Below are 16185 nucleotides of genomic sequence, written 5' to 3'. Positions count from 1 at the left end.
GCAGATCTATAGCTTTCTCCCCACCCCCTGAAGAAAAGGAAAACATAACAAAACTTCTCAAAGATGTTGTATTCTTTCAAGCAATACTCACAGTTTTAATATTACTGCTGTTTACCTGAGTTTTAGGATCATCTTAGCTATATGTATATGCGTGTGTGTATATGTATATCTCATCTCACCGTGAGAGTAGTGAGGCCCTGGCACAGGTTGCCCAGGGAAGCTGTGGCTGCCCCATCCCTGGAGGTGTTCAAGGCCAGGCTGGATGGAACCTTGGGCAGCCTGAGCTAGAGGGAGGTGTCCCTGCCCATGGCAGGGGGTTTGGAACTGGACGGGCTTTAAGATCCCTTCCAACTCAAACTATTCTATGATTCTGTGATTCTAAGGTAGCAGTCATGTATTTTTAATACTGCGATTGCACAATACTAAAATGTCAGTGACTCTCAGAAGTTTTCACTCTAAAATCAAAATAAGTTTTAATAAACTGGAAGCTGATCTGGAAAAAAAGGAAATTATCTTGTTATTCCTCTGCACTCTAAATTTGGTTTAGAGTTATTCTGGTGCTAGCCAGTTTAAAAAAGAAACATCAGTAAGTATATTCTGCTGTTGTGTAATAGGTATGGCCTTTTTCTGTGAAACTCATGTTTAAAAAAGGAAATTCAGTCATACTCCGTTTCCCTCATCCCTTCCTTCTTCAAAATACCTTTTCCCCTGGCTCTTATTTTAATGGTAGTTGTATCTGAGCAATGCTCTTTCAAATGGAAGATGAATTAAAAACCTGGCAACCTTCTGTGCCCTTCTGACAAATTCTGTCCTTTGTGCTTTTTTTTTTTCCCCCCTTAGAGTCAAATCCAGTTTTAATGCAGTTGTGAACAATCAGCAAGGATGGATAGTTTTTGAATATCCAATTCTACAGATGCCTTTTATTATAATTATACTAGTCATGGAAATAAAGAATCACTTAGGTGCAAAACCAGAATCAGATCATCAGTCTTGGTATTTGTAAATGTAGGTCCAAATCAATGGAATAATGCTTATTTCTATGAGTATAGCAGTTCTTGCATGCCGGGAATGTGATAACCCATTCTTTAAACCTTCAAATGCCTCAAGAAGTCTGAAGTCTAGTTTTGTATGGGGGTGGCAGAGGAATCTTGTAACTTACTTCACTCTTCCTTCTTGGCCATGCCAGATAATCTGCCTTGTCATTTACTATCAGTGTAGTGGTAACGTGATGCCTGACTTCAATTCCAGTGCTAGTTGGAACCACCTAATTCCAAAGTTTGATCTGTGAGGGCTAAGAGGAGGGACTGTACCCAAGTGCATGTGCCATCGGACTCGAGAGCAGTGCTCCATGCTGGTGGTAATTGTCTTAGCAATGTTGAAGGCTGCCATCATTACTTGTGCAGAGTTTGTAGGAGAGGTGAAATGATGTTTTAACCACAGGCCCGTGTATTTACCTTACTTGCTTCAAGTGCTCCCAAATGTCACTCTCTGAAGTGGTTTGTATTTCATGAGGTAAGAGTTACTATGTTTCAATATTAACCTTAGGCCTGCAGTCAGCAGTTCAAATAGAAGGGAAAATCTCTTTTATATTGCACTTTCAGAGATTTATTTCTGTCCTTTTTTGTTTTTATGGTTTATCCCAAACTTACTCCAGAATATGTTGACTTTTTAAGCTGTGTTTTGTTTTAAATGTTAACGTTTAATTGGTGTGTGGACTGGTCTTGTCAAAATTGCAGCTACTCTAACACTGAAAACAGCACTAGTCTGGTTCAGAAGCTCATCAATGGAAAGCATTAAGATTTTTTTCTTCTTGCTGTTCATGACAGTTTGGTGAATTATAGGTTACTGGCTTAATAAAAAATATTTGGGTTGGCATTGTTATTCCTCTGTCTGCAAAATCCTTCCTAATCTTTCCTAAACAGTATGGAGAATTTACCAGCATGATAATATTTAAGTTTGCAAAGATTTTTTTTTCTTCACAATGCCACTTTCAGTCAATATAAGAAACAAAAGTGATAGCTACGATGTTTCCAAAAGGATCCCTGCTGAGCAGTGCAGATGGAATAAATCAGTCCTGAGGAAAATTACACCTCTAAATTTAGGTTTGTGAGAAAAATAGAATGGCACACATCTATAGCCCGAATTGTAAATTATTTACTTGTGTAAAGATTGCTAATACCAACATCCCATTGCTTGTTCTAGAGCATTTCATCTTCACGAAGTAGAAGCTCATCTCTGCTGCCGCCTGGGACAGTTAATTCTGCATCTCCTAGTGGCCAGAAGCATATGAATCAAAGTGTCGTAACCATCACACATCACAAATCACCTGCAGCTGCTCGAAGAGCGAAGAGCCAACTTTCTGATCAACTCCATGAAGTCAGAGAGGTAAGAGACAAAAATTTGCTGTTTTGCTATAACTTCTAAATGCTTATTTCCTTTAGAACAAACAATCAAGCCTGACAAATTAACATTTCAATTTGTTTCCTACTTTATGTTTGACTGCTTTGTTTTGATCCCCTCACTAAGCAAAAGGTGGTCTTTAGTTCTAATTCAGCTTAAAATCTGGTGTATGTGGGCTTTTTTATGCTGATGTTAAAATTAGAGTGTACACATGCTTAAAAGTGAAAGTAGGTTGGGCCCAGCTTCCAGGCTTTGCAGTGGTGCGTCAGTACTGGAGGAATACCTCTTTTTCGCTACATGCAGCAAAACCTTTCAGGTTGAAAGAGGGCCCTGCAGCGTTTAAATACAACTAGAAAAAAAACAGCTTGAATAAGTCTGGTAAATGAATATGAAAGAAGGCACAGCTTCACACACTCAGCAGTTTGTTTCTATATGGCTATATCCTTAACTTTGTTGTCAAGTTTCTGTTACTGGCTTTGTGGTGGAAGGAATATTTTGTCTGTCTTAAACACATGAAAAGCAAACACGAAAGCGTATATCTTTAAAAGCATGTTTACCAGTGTTTAAAAAGTGTTAACTGGAATACTGATCTAAGTCTGTCTTCCAGACAACGAAAATAGTGCAGAATTTTAAGCTTAAATAGTTTGGCAGACTTTCACAGGACTCGCTTTCATCTTCCTTTCATCCTTTGTTATTTTTGCTTTGTCTGAATTTCTAGCTGCTCTCTAATAGTGCCTTTGTAGGTCCCCCTATCTCCCCTGCTACTCAGGAAGCTGTTGGTAGTCTAGCTGTTTTAAAGCATTCTTTTATCATGTAGGTTTAAAATACCTACCCTGGTCTTTCAAGCTGTAATCTCAAGATTCTACTTTAAAGTTTATGCTCCCTAAATGTTTTATAAATGGAGACCCTTCATATTAAGAATTTGAATAAATTCTTAGTCTGTGCTCGCAATTACACATCCTGATGAAGAATGCTTGTTTTTATTCTAGTAACATTAAAAGTGAAAGCTTCCTGTATATCCTCTGTTGTATTAAGAACAGTCATTCCTTGCTCTGAAGAGCACTGTCTGAATGTCACTCATGTTTTCTTTATATTACAGAAAACACACATCTGTGTGTTTTTCATGAGATTATCTTGCCTTTGCCTGCCAATCATCTCCCCCAAGTTGTTTCTACCATATTAAATGTATTTGCTCTTACAGGATGAATTCAGAGTGCACCTAAAACCTATTAATAAAATAAACAGTAGTAGCTGTTGCAGCTTTGCCAAATAAAGCTGGGTAGGGCTGAAAGGAGTTTGAAAGAGGGAATTAGTATATGTGCTGATCATATTAAATTGGGAAGGGAAAAAGTCAACAGATGCAAAGAACTACCCTTGGGAAGGAAGAAATAAATACTAGTCTGTAGCAAAATAGAGAATAAGTGGCTAGGTATCGTCCCTGGAGAAAAGGCCTGGAGGTTGCAGATTCATTTGTTTGCTTTGTATTGTGATGTGAAATCATTCCAAAAAGGTAAATATTACACAACTTTAATCAGTAATCATGGAAGATAATTAATTTGCTATGTTTGATATGAGGGATACCTCAGCTGCAGCACCAAATCCTGTGAGAACATCTTAGACATTGAACATTTCTTCTAACCTTCAATCATTATCATAGAATCATTAGGTTGGAAAGGACCTTTGAGATCATGAACTCCAACTATACCTGTCCACTACTGAATCATATCCCTAAGCGCTTTATCTACCCATCTTTTGAACACCTCCAGGGATGGTAACTCAGCAACTACCCTGGTCAGCTTGTTCCAGTGCTTGATAACCCTTTCTGTGAAGAAATTTTCCTAATGTCCAATCTAAACTTCCCCTGATGCAGCTTAAGGCCATTGCCTCTTGTCCTTCCACCTATTACTTGGGAGGAGAGACCAACATCCACCTCTCTACAACCTCCTTTTAGGTAGTTAGAGAGACTGATAAGGCCCTTAGCGTCCTCTTCTCCAGGCTAAACTCCCGTTCTCTCAGCCGCTCCTTGTAAGACTTGTTCTCCAATCCCTTCAGCAGCTTCTTCATTCTTCTCTGGACATGCTCCAGGACTTCAATGTCTTTCTTACAGTAAGGGGCCCAAAACCGAACACATTATTCGAGGTGCGGCCTCACCAGTGCTGAGTACAAGGGCAGAATCACTTTCCTGATCTGCTGGCCACACCATTTCTGATACAAGCCAAGATGCCACTGGCTTTTTCGGCCACCTGGGCACACTGGTGTCTCATGTTCAGCTGCTGTTGACCAATACCCCCAGGTCTTTCTCTGCCAGGCAGCTTTCCAGCCACTCTTGCTCAGGCCTGTAGCGCTGCACAGGGTTGTTGTGTCCCAAGTCTAGATCTCAGCACTTGGCTTTATTAAACCTCATCCCATTGGCCTCAGCTTCTGAAAAGCATGTATTTTTTCAAGTTTAAAACAATATGATGTGAAAACAGGAATGCTATAAAAGGGGATTCTTCACTTGGACATATAGTCTTCACTAACTTGGGCAATACCCCTGGGAAGTACTGAACTTGAAATTGCTACTCAGTTTTGGACCAGTGTTTCTTGATTCGGCCATATTATTTGCAAACAATAAAGTCTGTCCCATATTGCAAACAGGACAAAATGTACTCTTGTATTTGATATAATGCAAGGATTTATTGTAAAACTTGGTTGTTATTTTTCTCCTGTTTTCCCATAGTAGTAAGAGTAAACAATACATTGTTTCCTTCTGTTGTTTGTTCTGGTCGATTTATTTATTTAAGACAGCATACAGAATTTTAGTGGAAGACAAATTAGAACAAGAGGTCTATTTTGAACCAAACTGATGTCCAAAATTCTTTAAAGGCGGTAAAAGCAACTGCGTAAGTCTCCAGAATGAGACATGCAATAAGTGTTGTGAAATCAGAATTGTACCTTTTTTCTAAAGTCTGGGAAGTTAAAAGTGAGCATGAATATGGAGCTTTTGACTGCTATAAAAACTTTAGTATCAAGCTACATTTGTATAGCACTGAATTGAAAAGAAGCTCAGGAGCATCACTTTTCATTGTAATATAATACATTTGTTTAAAATAATATTGTTCTGTTAGATCAGTTTTTTGCTTATATTAACTTCATGTTGATAGTCCAGTCCATACTGATTTATGGAACATTATATGAAAACTAAAATTCACCATACATTAATTTGAGAGAGCTGATTTGTCGGTTGCATTTTATGCAGAATTATTCAAGATTCTACCTCTTTATTCAGGCCATAACTTATCATTAAAGGGGTGTTTCAATTGATCTTTCAGTAAGTGATTTTATGGTAACCTAAGCCTGTGTGTTCTTAAAATTGAATTTTTTTTTAAGCTTATGCATTTTATTGTCCTCTTAGCAATTTGTGGTAAGAGTTATACTTGCAGGATTCTTTTCTACGGGCAGTTAATTTAAAACAGAACATAAAGCCAAATGGCCGCATCACGTTTCATATTAAGTTTTACCTGCCACAGTGGACTAAGTAATAGCGGCACACTTTGTCTTGGAATGGTGTTTATTTTGGCTGAGAATGGCTGTTCTGTTGGACGACCTCTACCAATGTTACTGTTGTTGAAAAAGAAGCAACAATTACAGTATGTGCACATTTTATAGTAACTTACTTACAGAAGGTTAGAGAAATGAAATGAGGTTAACTAAAAAGTCTGGAGAAATACATTTTTCCATAGTTTTGAAAAGCTCATAGAGGAATTTCTGATCCCTTAGAAATGTGGTGTTTCTTATAACTTGTGATACTCTACAGTGGACTAGACATCAGCATGTGTTTCTGAACAGCTGGTACAGTGAGATCCAGGTTTCATGTGGCCTCCACCAGTGTGAAATCCATTTTATATGCCAGTGGGCAGTTTCAAAATTTGGAAAGGACTCTTTTTGGTAAGATGACAGTCCTGCTGCTTCTTGCATGTCCTTTGCCATGTGTAAATGTAGCTACCTTTTGATTCCTGCAGGCATTATGCAAATAACTGGTAGTTCTTTTCTTCTTCCCTTGAAGTCTAGGAAAAGTCAGGACTTGCACCTAGGCTTCACAGAGTGAGGTTTTGCCTGCAATTTTGTGGGGCCATTCTTGTCCAGTTTTATGTGGGTACTGGGAGAAAGGTACATCTAAAATACTTGGGAAATTTTCAGGTGAGAAGTGAATATCTTCATGTCACTGTAATATTTGGATAGCAAAATCAGGAACTGTGAGTAGCAATTGATAGGGGAAGGTGATGCTGTTGTCTTTGGAGAACTGCTTGTTCTGTTTACAGAATTATAGCACTGCACAGGCAGCATTGTAGGTGGGCAAAGGAGATGCAGTACTTAAACCAATTACGGAGACATTTGATTTGTGGGACTTTCATGTATGTGAACACACGAAGACATGAACTAAGGTTTGTGTTGAGGGTAAAACTTTGTGATCAGTGTTTAATCTGTTAGTAGGGGAAAAACTGATGAATTTTTGTTTCATGCCAAATTTTACTTTTCAACTTTGCAAAGGTCAACTTTTGCTTTTTATTCCTTTCCCCCTCCCTTTTATTTCGTTGGAATTATATATACGTAAAAACGTCAATGAGTAAGAAGAGAAGCAATCTAATGCCAGTTCCAGCAAAGAAAATGGTGTAGTTCTTGGTGTTTGGTATAGCATTGAGGTTATGTGATAAATAAATGTGCATCTAAAAATTGTTTGACTTAGACCTTTGAACATGCATCAAGAGTTGGAACTATGCACAAGGAACATTAAAAAAAAAATCCTGCTAATAGCTGAAATGGTTTTGAAAATAGGTGTGTAATTTTGATTAATTTGATATACTCCTGTGTAAGTAGGAAGAAGTGCTGTGTATTAGATCTGTTGCCTTCACTGGCAGTTCTCATCTTGATTTTACAGCGTCAGGGAAGATGAGAGGTAACTTTGTGACAAAGATGACCTTTGGGACTGCATGACTAATAAATCAAATGTTTGCTTTTTGAAGATGTAAAAGCTGTCATCATGCTCACCTAACTTAAAGATGTGGACTGGTAGACTATGCTAGCTTCAGTTTTTCTGGCCCAGTAGCGTAGGTGCTGTTATCAGAGAGAGGCCAGATAACAACAGACTATGGCCACTATAGCACTGCTGAAGTCTGCGCTGCTGTACTTTTGATAGGCTGATTTAAAGCTAATTACCTAAAACCTTGTCTGTTTTTCCTTCTAGATGTGTTTTAGTATAAAATTAGCTTTGTGATGCTTTCTTTGTGGGAGTTCGCGGTTGGCTCTCTAAACTGGGGTCGGTCTCCCTGCACTTCAAAACTGGCATTGTAATACCTGGTAGATATCTCTTGGTTGGACTGAGGTAATTTCATCTTAGTAGTTTATAGATACTGCAGAATGTGTTTGTAGCATTTCACTTTTGGAATCTAAGTGTCTTGTTTTCTGCCCATTTGATCAAATAATGTGGTGACACTTTGAGTGGCAGTTTTGGAAAGAAAGGAGAAAAATGACAGAGGAGGACGTTTGTTAGTTATAGATCTCCATTTTTTTCCTGGGCTTGTATTTAAAATATCTTCCTCCCACGCCCCACAGGGTCATTATTTCGATCATCTTCAGTCAAGTGCATCACATGATAGCTGTAGAGGGATGCTGGTCAGAAATTAATATATGTTACTTAATAGGTTACATCTTAATACTTCTACATCTGTACTTCGTGTGTATTGTATGTATTACACTTCTGTTAGTCTACAAACTCATTATGACAAATTTTTCATTTTAATTAGCAGGGTGTGGAAAATAGGGACTGATGTCTCTAGTCTAAAACAGATAATGAAAAAGTGTTTGCAAAGAACCCAAACCAAAACCATGGCTGTTTCGCCAAAACCAATGATTACTTCTTGTCTAGTGATAGTGAAGAAAAAATAGCAGAAAGCCTTTGAGTCAGTTCTGCGTGCACTATAGTCAATAGAAAGTGCATGAGACCATAGGTCTTAGTTCAGCTGTTGATATTTATTTGGCATAGAACATGCTCATGTAAGTTATGCTGCAGCTGTTTAACCATGCTTAGAAACACTTTTTGAATTGAGTAGTACTGTAATACAAGTTTGTGTCACAGGTACATTTAACAGCTTAGTGACAGCTGAGCTGGCTGTTATTGACTGAGTTTTAACAGGAGCTGTTATAACTTGTTTAGGGGCATTAAACCTATAACAGTATAAACTAGTTTCAAACTTAACATTAGGTCTAAAAGGGGCATCTGCAGATGTTATTATTGCACTTTCTTCTAAATTTGTATTGGCCCCAGTTCTAGAAATGTGTGTTCCTTGTACAGTATGAGAGTACCAGTGCAAGCATGCAGAAATTGTCTTGTGGCTGTTCAGCGTTGTCAGTGGGATTGGCTACTATCCATATCCTTATAGACAAGAAGAAAATTTAGAACATATAGGAACAGATGAAATTATCTGGTATCTTCTGTGGCAGTTTGGCTAGACTTCTGAAGTCTTATCTCCTATGTCTGTTTATTCTACATTAAGTTAGTACTGCACAGATCAATAAAAACGTGTCTCCTCAGGGGATAAACGGGATGCTTAAAATCTCTGGGCGTGTCAGTCTGGTACCTTCCTAAGTACTAAATGTGCATGTGCTTGTAAAAATTATTCAGCAAGTAGCATTAACTATCTCACTTTAGGGATGAGAGAATGTAAATTATTCTAATGCTATAAACCAATAGTTATTAAATCATATAAATATGAGTTTAATAGGCTTGTGTTCTCCAAGTCTTTGCCCTGCCTTTGTGGTATCTTTGAGGTCACTAGGAGTGTATGTAAGTTACACCTTCCTAAACTACACCTTGTTCTCTGCATTTGATTCTGTATTCATGCAAATGTTGAGTCATCCTGGATTCCAGATGCTCAGGCAAGGAGAATTTAGGTTGCTATGGGAATAGTAGAACAAAGGTTCAACTAAAATTACTCAGTTTGTCCACAACGGTTATGTCAAGAGTGAAACTAATTCATTATTTGTGATTTTCTTTTTCTCCGAATCTGAAAAATATACATGATGCAAATATAACTTCTTCTAATTATTTTTTTTTCCAGCATGTAGTTTAGTAGTAATAGAGCATGTGCAAAGACAATAATATTCAATCATTTAATAAATGGCAATTTATATATTAGGGATAATACAGTGCATCTGAGAGCTGCATTCAGAGACTGCTGCAGCATCAATTTTCCTAAGCAATTGCAGAGAAGCTGAGATTACTCGTAACAGTTATTAAAATATTTCATTAAATGTTAAGTAATTGGTAGGTTCCCAGAGGAGCTTGAGGGAAGTCAGATTTGATGGGAATTCAGTCTCCAGTTTTTGCATGGCTTCAAAACTGTCGCTTGATTTTGTATGTAAAACAGAATTCAGCTGTTCTGTTTTGTAGACAGATATAGAACAGCATAGCATATCATATGCTTACTTACATTTTTGGAAAGCTAAAAGGCTGTTTACTTTCCCAATTAAAGCACCAGTACTGTAGTAGTGTCAATTCAGAGCTGACAGTTTGAAAATGAAGCTTTAAACAAAACCTAGTTCAGTAAATCTCTTCTCAGGGTAGGGTGTCACATCTCACAGCTGCTTGTTTAGTGGCCTTGCTTGCAGTGCAGGTTTTCATGTGGCTGTGATGATCTTAGCCTGACCGAGACAAGGTGCACTTACTTCTGCAGCTCTGTTGATAATGTGAATTACTGCTTCCAAGATACATGGGTCATTTTGTTAACCCCCACTTAAATACTGTTTTTATTAAATTAAGTAGAAGATGTTTTTGAATGTTCTCAGTGGTATCAGATGACAATGTGATCTTAGGTGGCTGGCCAGGTTTTGAATATTAACTACAGGAGGTAGTTAAATAAATGCCCTCCAGGAGAAAGTAACCATAGAAATGCCTCATTTATTTTAAGCATACCATTCAGTTTACATTACCATACACATTTATGGAGAGACTTACTATAATCTTCTGCTCCTTGTTGGTGCTGCATGCTGCACTAAGAAAAATGGGAAACATTTTGATTTTACAGCAAATGGGAATACTAAACACTATAGCTTTCATCTGTTATTTAGCAAAGATCTGATCTGTAGCAGCATTGGCTACATGTTTTTATTGTGAGCTCCATCTCTGGTACTTGGCTTGCATGGTCTGAATGCCTTAGACACTTTGTGTGTGTTACACAGATGCTTCTAAGTAGCTGCTTATCTGCTTCTTGGTTGCAACTCTGATTTCTGACAATGTGCCTTTAAAATATGGCTAATAACATCATGGCTATCAACGTTTCATCCAACAAACTAAACCGAACTATCTGCCTGAATTTGACATATACTTTTAAGTAGCCTTGTGTTATAGGTACTAGCATATACTTGTAATTAATAAATTATTTTTTATTTCTGTTTTAATTATGGTTCATATATTTGTCTTTGGCTCAGGAAAAAGTTCTATATTCTTGCATATACTGCTTAGCATGTTCTTCTGAGGATATCTGCTGTGTTAAAATGTGTAATTTATGTTCCAGTGTAACATGGCCTTTTTTCTTCTGAAGACTGATTTCACTCAACACTCGAAGTACAAACCCCAGATTTTATGAACGGTATTCTATATCATGGTAAAGTAATAGAATTTTCCTGTGGTTGCTGATGTTGACTTAATGACTAGCAGCAACATTTTAGATGCTCTTAAAATTCACAAATGTGCATTAATTGCTGGTAATTGAAATATGCTTTCCAGCTCTGTGCTATAGCTGTTAATTCACTCAAGTGATCCTTCTGAAATGTCTAAGAAAAACTGCTATTAAGAAGAGCCAGTAGCGTAACATCTGCTTATGAGCCGTGTTTAATCACTAAAACTAATGATGGTCCTTGCAGATTTTGAGGTAATTTTTATAGTAAAGTTAGGTAAGAAGGATTTCCTGCAAGATGTTTTTTATAAGCTGTATTCTCAATTCTGCATTCTGTGGTTTAAAATACACGTGTCCTTCCTACTTGGCTAGGTGGCAGCCAGTTGCTGTCCAGGATTTACTTGGACTTGCAAGCTTCCATCCTTTTGCTTCTCTAGTTTTTCGTTCTGGATCACTGGAAGAAACTTAGGGCAGAGGAAACAACCTTGGCAGCCACTTTATGCTTTTTCTCATCTCAGTAGTTTTACATCAAAATCTCAGCAGCCTGTGCTCCTTGGGTCTTTGGTAGTAAATGGCATGTCTCAGTAGGTGGCTATTAGTAGAGTATGGTTAATATAAGTAGATTAGCAAATGGTCAAGAAGAGAGCTAATGTTGGAGAAACCTAGCACTTCCTCATTGTGTTTCGGTACAAACCTTATACTGTTAGCAAACGTTAATGCATTACCTACAGGTGTGGAGTATCCACAGAGACAGATGAAAAAGAAAATCTTTGGTATCTTCTGCAGTAGACCCCAGTCCCCAGACATCTTTTTCCAGTGGCAAAGCAACCAGTGCTAGAGTGATACTGAACATTTTGCAAAAAATGTATAGCCTGTTCACTCAGATTTGTGGGGAGAAGTAGTGCTCGATGATACAGTTTGGCTGAATCATGCTCTTTCACTTGTGTATTTATTATGGCAGCCAACTCTTACTTAAAAGATTGAACATCTCACCTAAAGGCTTGTGGATTGGTTCCATGAAACACTCTTCAGATACTAGACACTGTCAGGGGAATTTTATTTTCTTCCAGTGTTTTAGTGCTTTGGTTTGTTTGTAAAACTTCTGCTTCCCCAGGGAAGGGGGGTTTGGAAGGGAGAAGTGTTCTCTTCAGATGTTACACAGCAAGAAGGGATTTTCAGAATAAGTAGCAAATTTTGGGAGGATGATAGGAAAAGCTTTCTCCCCTAGATGTCAGGTCGTTTAAGAGAAGCTGAATATCTCAACGTATTGATTAAGATTAAAAGCATTCTCTAATTTAGAAGATTCAAGATTGTCTGCAAAAAAATTCTCTAGCAAGATTTGAACTTTTCATACTTGTCTGTCTACATGGACACAAGGTCTTTTCCGTAATTTCTCTCTTTCCCCCCACCTCCAATTCCTTTTCTGTTACTCACTAACTAATTTCTCTGGTGAGGAGAAGGGCAGATTGAATACAGAAAGCATACGTTTAGCCTTAAGTCTGGAATTGTGGTCATGAAGAAGTGTGGTAAGGAGTGTGACTGAGACAGCAAAGGGAAGCATCTGGTTTGCTTTGGCCTGAAGTAGGCGAACTGTTTCACTGAGATTTCTCGGGCTGTCCTCAGAGATCCTGCCAGAGCTGCTAGATCCTCTCCATTAACTAGCATATGTGTTGCAGGGGCTGCGAGTCTTTCTCTGGTGTCTCTAAGAAGCAGAGTTCTGCAGAAAATCCCAGTGGGCAGTCAGGTTGTCCTTGAGTGCGTTTTGCCTACAAATAAAGTATGTAAAGTCCAAGAGGACACTGACAATTATAGATGCTATGCTCTTCAGTATTTGAATCATAGAATCATTAAGGTTGGAAAAGACCTCTAAGATAAACAGGTCCAACCATCAGCCCAACACTGCCGTGCCTACTAAATCATATTTCAAAGTGCCACGTTTATACATTTTTCTAACACCGCCAGAAATGCTGACTCCACCACTTCCCTGGGCAGCGTGTTCCATTGCTTGACACAAACCAGATATATCTATTAAGTATATCCTGTCTTTTGTTCTTGTGAATTGAGAGATGCTTTTGTAAAACAAATGTTTAGGTCAGCTCCTTTTTTTGCTGAGCTTCTGCAAGTTTTAAAGCATTGAAGGAAGAGAGGAGCTTCCTCCTCTATTCTTGAGTTGAAACAGAGAATTTCTTGGTAAGTTAGGTTACTTTTCCTCCTCTTGTACTGGAAGGAATGTTTAAGGTTTCCAGACCCGTCAACAAAAAAGAACCTTCTCCCATTTTTCCTCCCTCCTCCAATTCTGACAACCTTATGGGCTATAGTCTGATCATTGTAGCTTTAACAGCAAGGGAGCTTGGAGTTGTGACTAATTAGCTACTGGATAGCAGGCCAATGAGTAAGAAGCCTGCAGTCCAGCAAATGACTAATGAATGTTTTCATAGAACAGAAGGATTTTATGTTGTAAGGATATGCAGCAAGTGTACAAGTTACAGAAATTAAAGATATAAAATAGGAATTGAATGTGTAAGGAGTAGAGTATAGGATCAAGTCCAGTACATGAATAAATCTACTAGCCAAATTAAAAAGTGAATGACAGGAGTCAGCAAATAACAGCTGCTCGTTGGAGTGTGAATTGTGTGCTGAGTTGCTCTGGAGATACTGATGGCAACCAGTGGAACAGCAGCTTCATCAGTGGAAGCAGCAGACTAGAAAGAGTAGCTGAAACCAGGAAGCAACTGAGCCAGATTGCCTCCTCCACACCTTGTTTTCTCCTGGTTGTCTTAGACTTGGCTTTTAGAATCAGTTCTAATGACATTTGCCTCCCTGTTCTGCAAGGTTTTCCCCATAAGGAACCACCCTGTGAAGCATGCAATGAGAAGGCCAGGCAGGAAAAAACCTGCCAAAACAAAACCCCAAAGGAAATAATGTTTTGTTAGTTGAGACAATGAAGATATGTAGCAACTGGCTTTTCAGTTGTTCCTTTAACAGAGATTATGTGGAATCCTGGTTAGGGAAAAGAGAACAAAGTAGCAGACAGGAGTGAGGGGAGCTTGTTTTCATTCTCCTCTGAGGGAGGAAATAAAACTGTGAAAGCAGAGGCAAAGACTGAAAAGAAAATAAAATGTGCTCCGGTGATTAGCTGCCATCGTTCTCATCAGAGGTATAGTTCTGTTTGCTCCATCACTTCTTGTGGCTCTGTCTGCAAATTACATGCCAAGTGAAAATTAACTCGCTCCTTTGAAACTTTATTGATAGGATGTGTGTGTCTAAGCCTTAATAACTATTATATAACAAGTCATTCCAATTTTACTGTTCATTGTTTGCTGCTTCAAATTAATTGAGGTCAGGCTGGCTGTTACCCTAAAGTGACAGTAGTGGAGAATTATGTGCTTATTCTCTGTAATGGGAGGGAAGCAATAATTAAGAAAGGACAATTGGTATGAATGCCATTATCTGGTTCCATCTTTCCAAGGCGCTTTCTGAATATCTCACTTGGTCTTATAGGATCCTTTCTTAGAATACTTTTTCTCATCAGCACAGTAATGTTCACAGGGGCTACTGTGAGTCTTCATCCAGATTGAAGCTTTGTGGATAGAATTCCCTTTCATTTGCAGCTCAGGGAGTTATTTTGGTATAAAGCTCAGGCTTTATGTTTATGGTTTTGTTTTTATGTTTATGGTCATCTGATCTTGTTTCCACACTGATGCTGCTAAAGCTGAAACACAAAATTCCCCTTTTAAGACATTTGTGTTGTGTGTTGCCGTACTTCCAGCAGCAAACTCTGTTTATACCTCCTTCACTTTATTTGTATATTAAGCTGTAATTTTGCCCTCCTAGCTTGCATGCTGTTGATGGAATCCTATTAAGAGATCTATGGATGCGACTTCACTGCAGAAGAGAGGTCTATAAATCCTTATAAGAAATTTCTTTTGTCAAGTAGTAAGATGCACGTAGCAAGTGGCCTTGAGTAGTTTCAGAACACTTTTCAGAAGTTAAGCCAAGGCAAAAGTTTTCTTGCTCTGCAGTGGTTTGGTGTAAATGTTTAACTCAAACAAAAAATGCATTACATTGGGGGAAGAAAAGCTTTCTTTTGCTGAGACGTCTAAGCTGGAGAGGCATACTTTTCGAGCTACTAGCTACAGTAGCCTTAATTTGCATATGTGTTTATGCTCTTTCCTTTTTCAGAAAAAATAGTTGAATGTTGGAAACTTTCATGGAAATACCAAGTGGTAATTGTGAACTTGAGCTGAATTGGTAGCTAGTGTGTCAAATTAGTGACTGGTATGATTACTTTAGTGACATTGGAGTTTTAAGTATCTATATCTTACATTTTGGTATATACTTGGTATGTGTGTATGTGTGTTTTATACTTTTACATATATTGGTTGTCTGTTTTAACTTAATTTTAAAATATGACAGTTTGTATTGCTGCTGATGAAATAAGGTCAAGATTGCATGATTTCTTGCTCAAGGTCAAAATTGATGACTATATTAGGTTTACTTGGTTAACCCAATGTATGAGATTTACAATGACTTAGAAGTTTTTCTTTTTTATGTGTGGACTTCCGTCTCTTTGTCACTCATTTGCTTTTGCTTCTAATAAAAGCAATGTTTTATATTAAAGAAAAGGAAAAAACAACCCCCTGTGGCATATGCATGTCTAACACTGAGAACCAAGGTCCTGACTCACATCACTCATGATTTATGTTAGCATGGTTTGAAAAAATGTGCTGTCTACATGCACTTTCCAAGTGCATTCTGAAATGTTTTTCTTTTAGTACTATTGTCTAAAAGCAAGAAACTGATATTTGCAGAAAGAATGTGTGTGTTTGTGTGTGACAGATACACTGTGTTTTCATAGAACTTTATTTAAAAAAAAATAAACCAAACAACCAACTTAAAAACTTCCCAAAAGCAAAGAAGCAGACTGTCTATTCCCCAGCCTTTGAAGGCAAGAAACTTCTTACAAGAGAAACTTGACTAAGGGTTGGTAAGACAGTGATATGTGTTGTATTTCTGTTATTATTTAAATGTCCCAAGCTTTTCTCACACAACTGTTTTTTGTATAAACACTACGTTATTTATTTTCCTGTTTTTTCAATGAGTGGTTTCATCTTGTGTGCAGTCAGCAATG

General features: G+C 37.9%; 1 protein-coding gene across 2 annotated transcripts in view; it reads left to right on the top strand.

Annotated features, from left to right (window-relative positions):
• Nucleotides 1-16185, top strand: part of OSBPL10 (oxysterol binding protein like 10) — a 116855-nt gene that overhangs the window by 44227 nt on the left and 56443 nt on the right. For both annotated transcript variants that reach the window (XM_069860111.1, XM_069860110.1), the window contains exon 4: nucleotides 2203-2385. In XM_069860111.1, coding sequence (XP_069716212.1) covers nucleotides 2203-2385 — 183 coding nt within the window. The remainder of the gene's footprint in view (nucleotides 1-2202; nucleotides 2386-16185) is intronic.

Source organism: Phaenicophaeus curvirostris, chromosome 6, assembly GCF_032191515.1.
Source record: "Phaenicophaeus curvirostris isolate KB17595 chromosome 6, BPBGC_Pcur_1.0, whole genome shotgun sequence".
In the NCBI taxonomy this organism is placed as follows: domain Eukaryota; kingdom Metazoa; phylum Chordata; class Aves; order Cuculiformes; family Cuculidae; genus Phaenicophaeus; species Phaenicophaeus curvirostris.
This window is presented reverse-complemented; position numbering and strand designations above follow the sequence as displayed.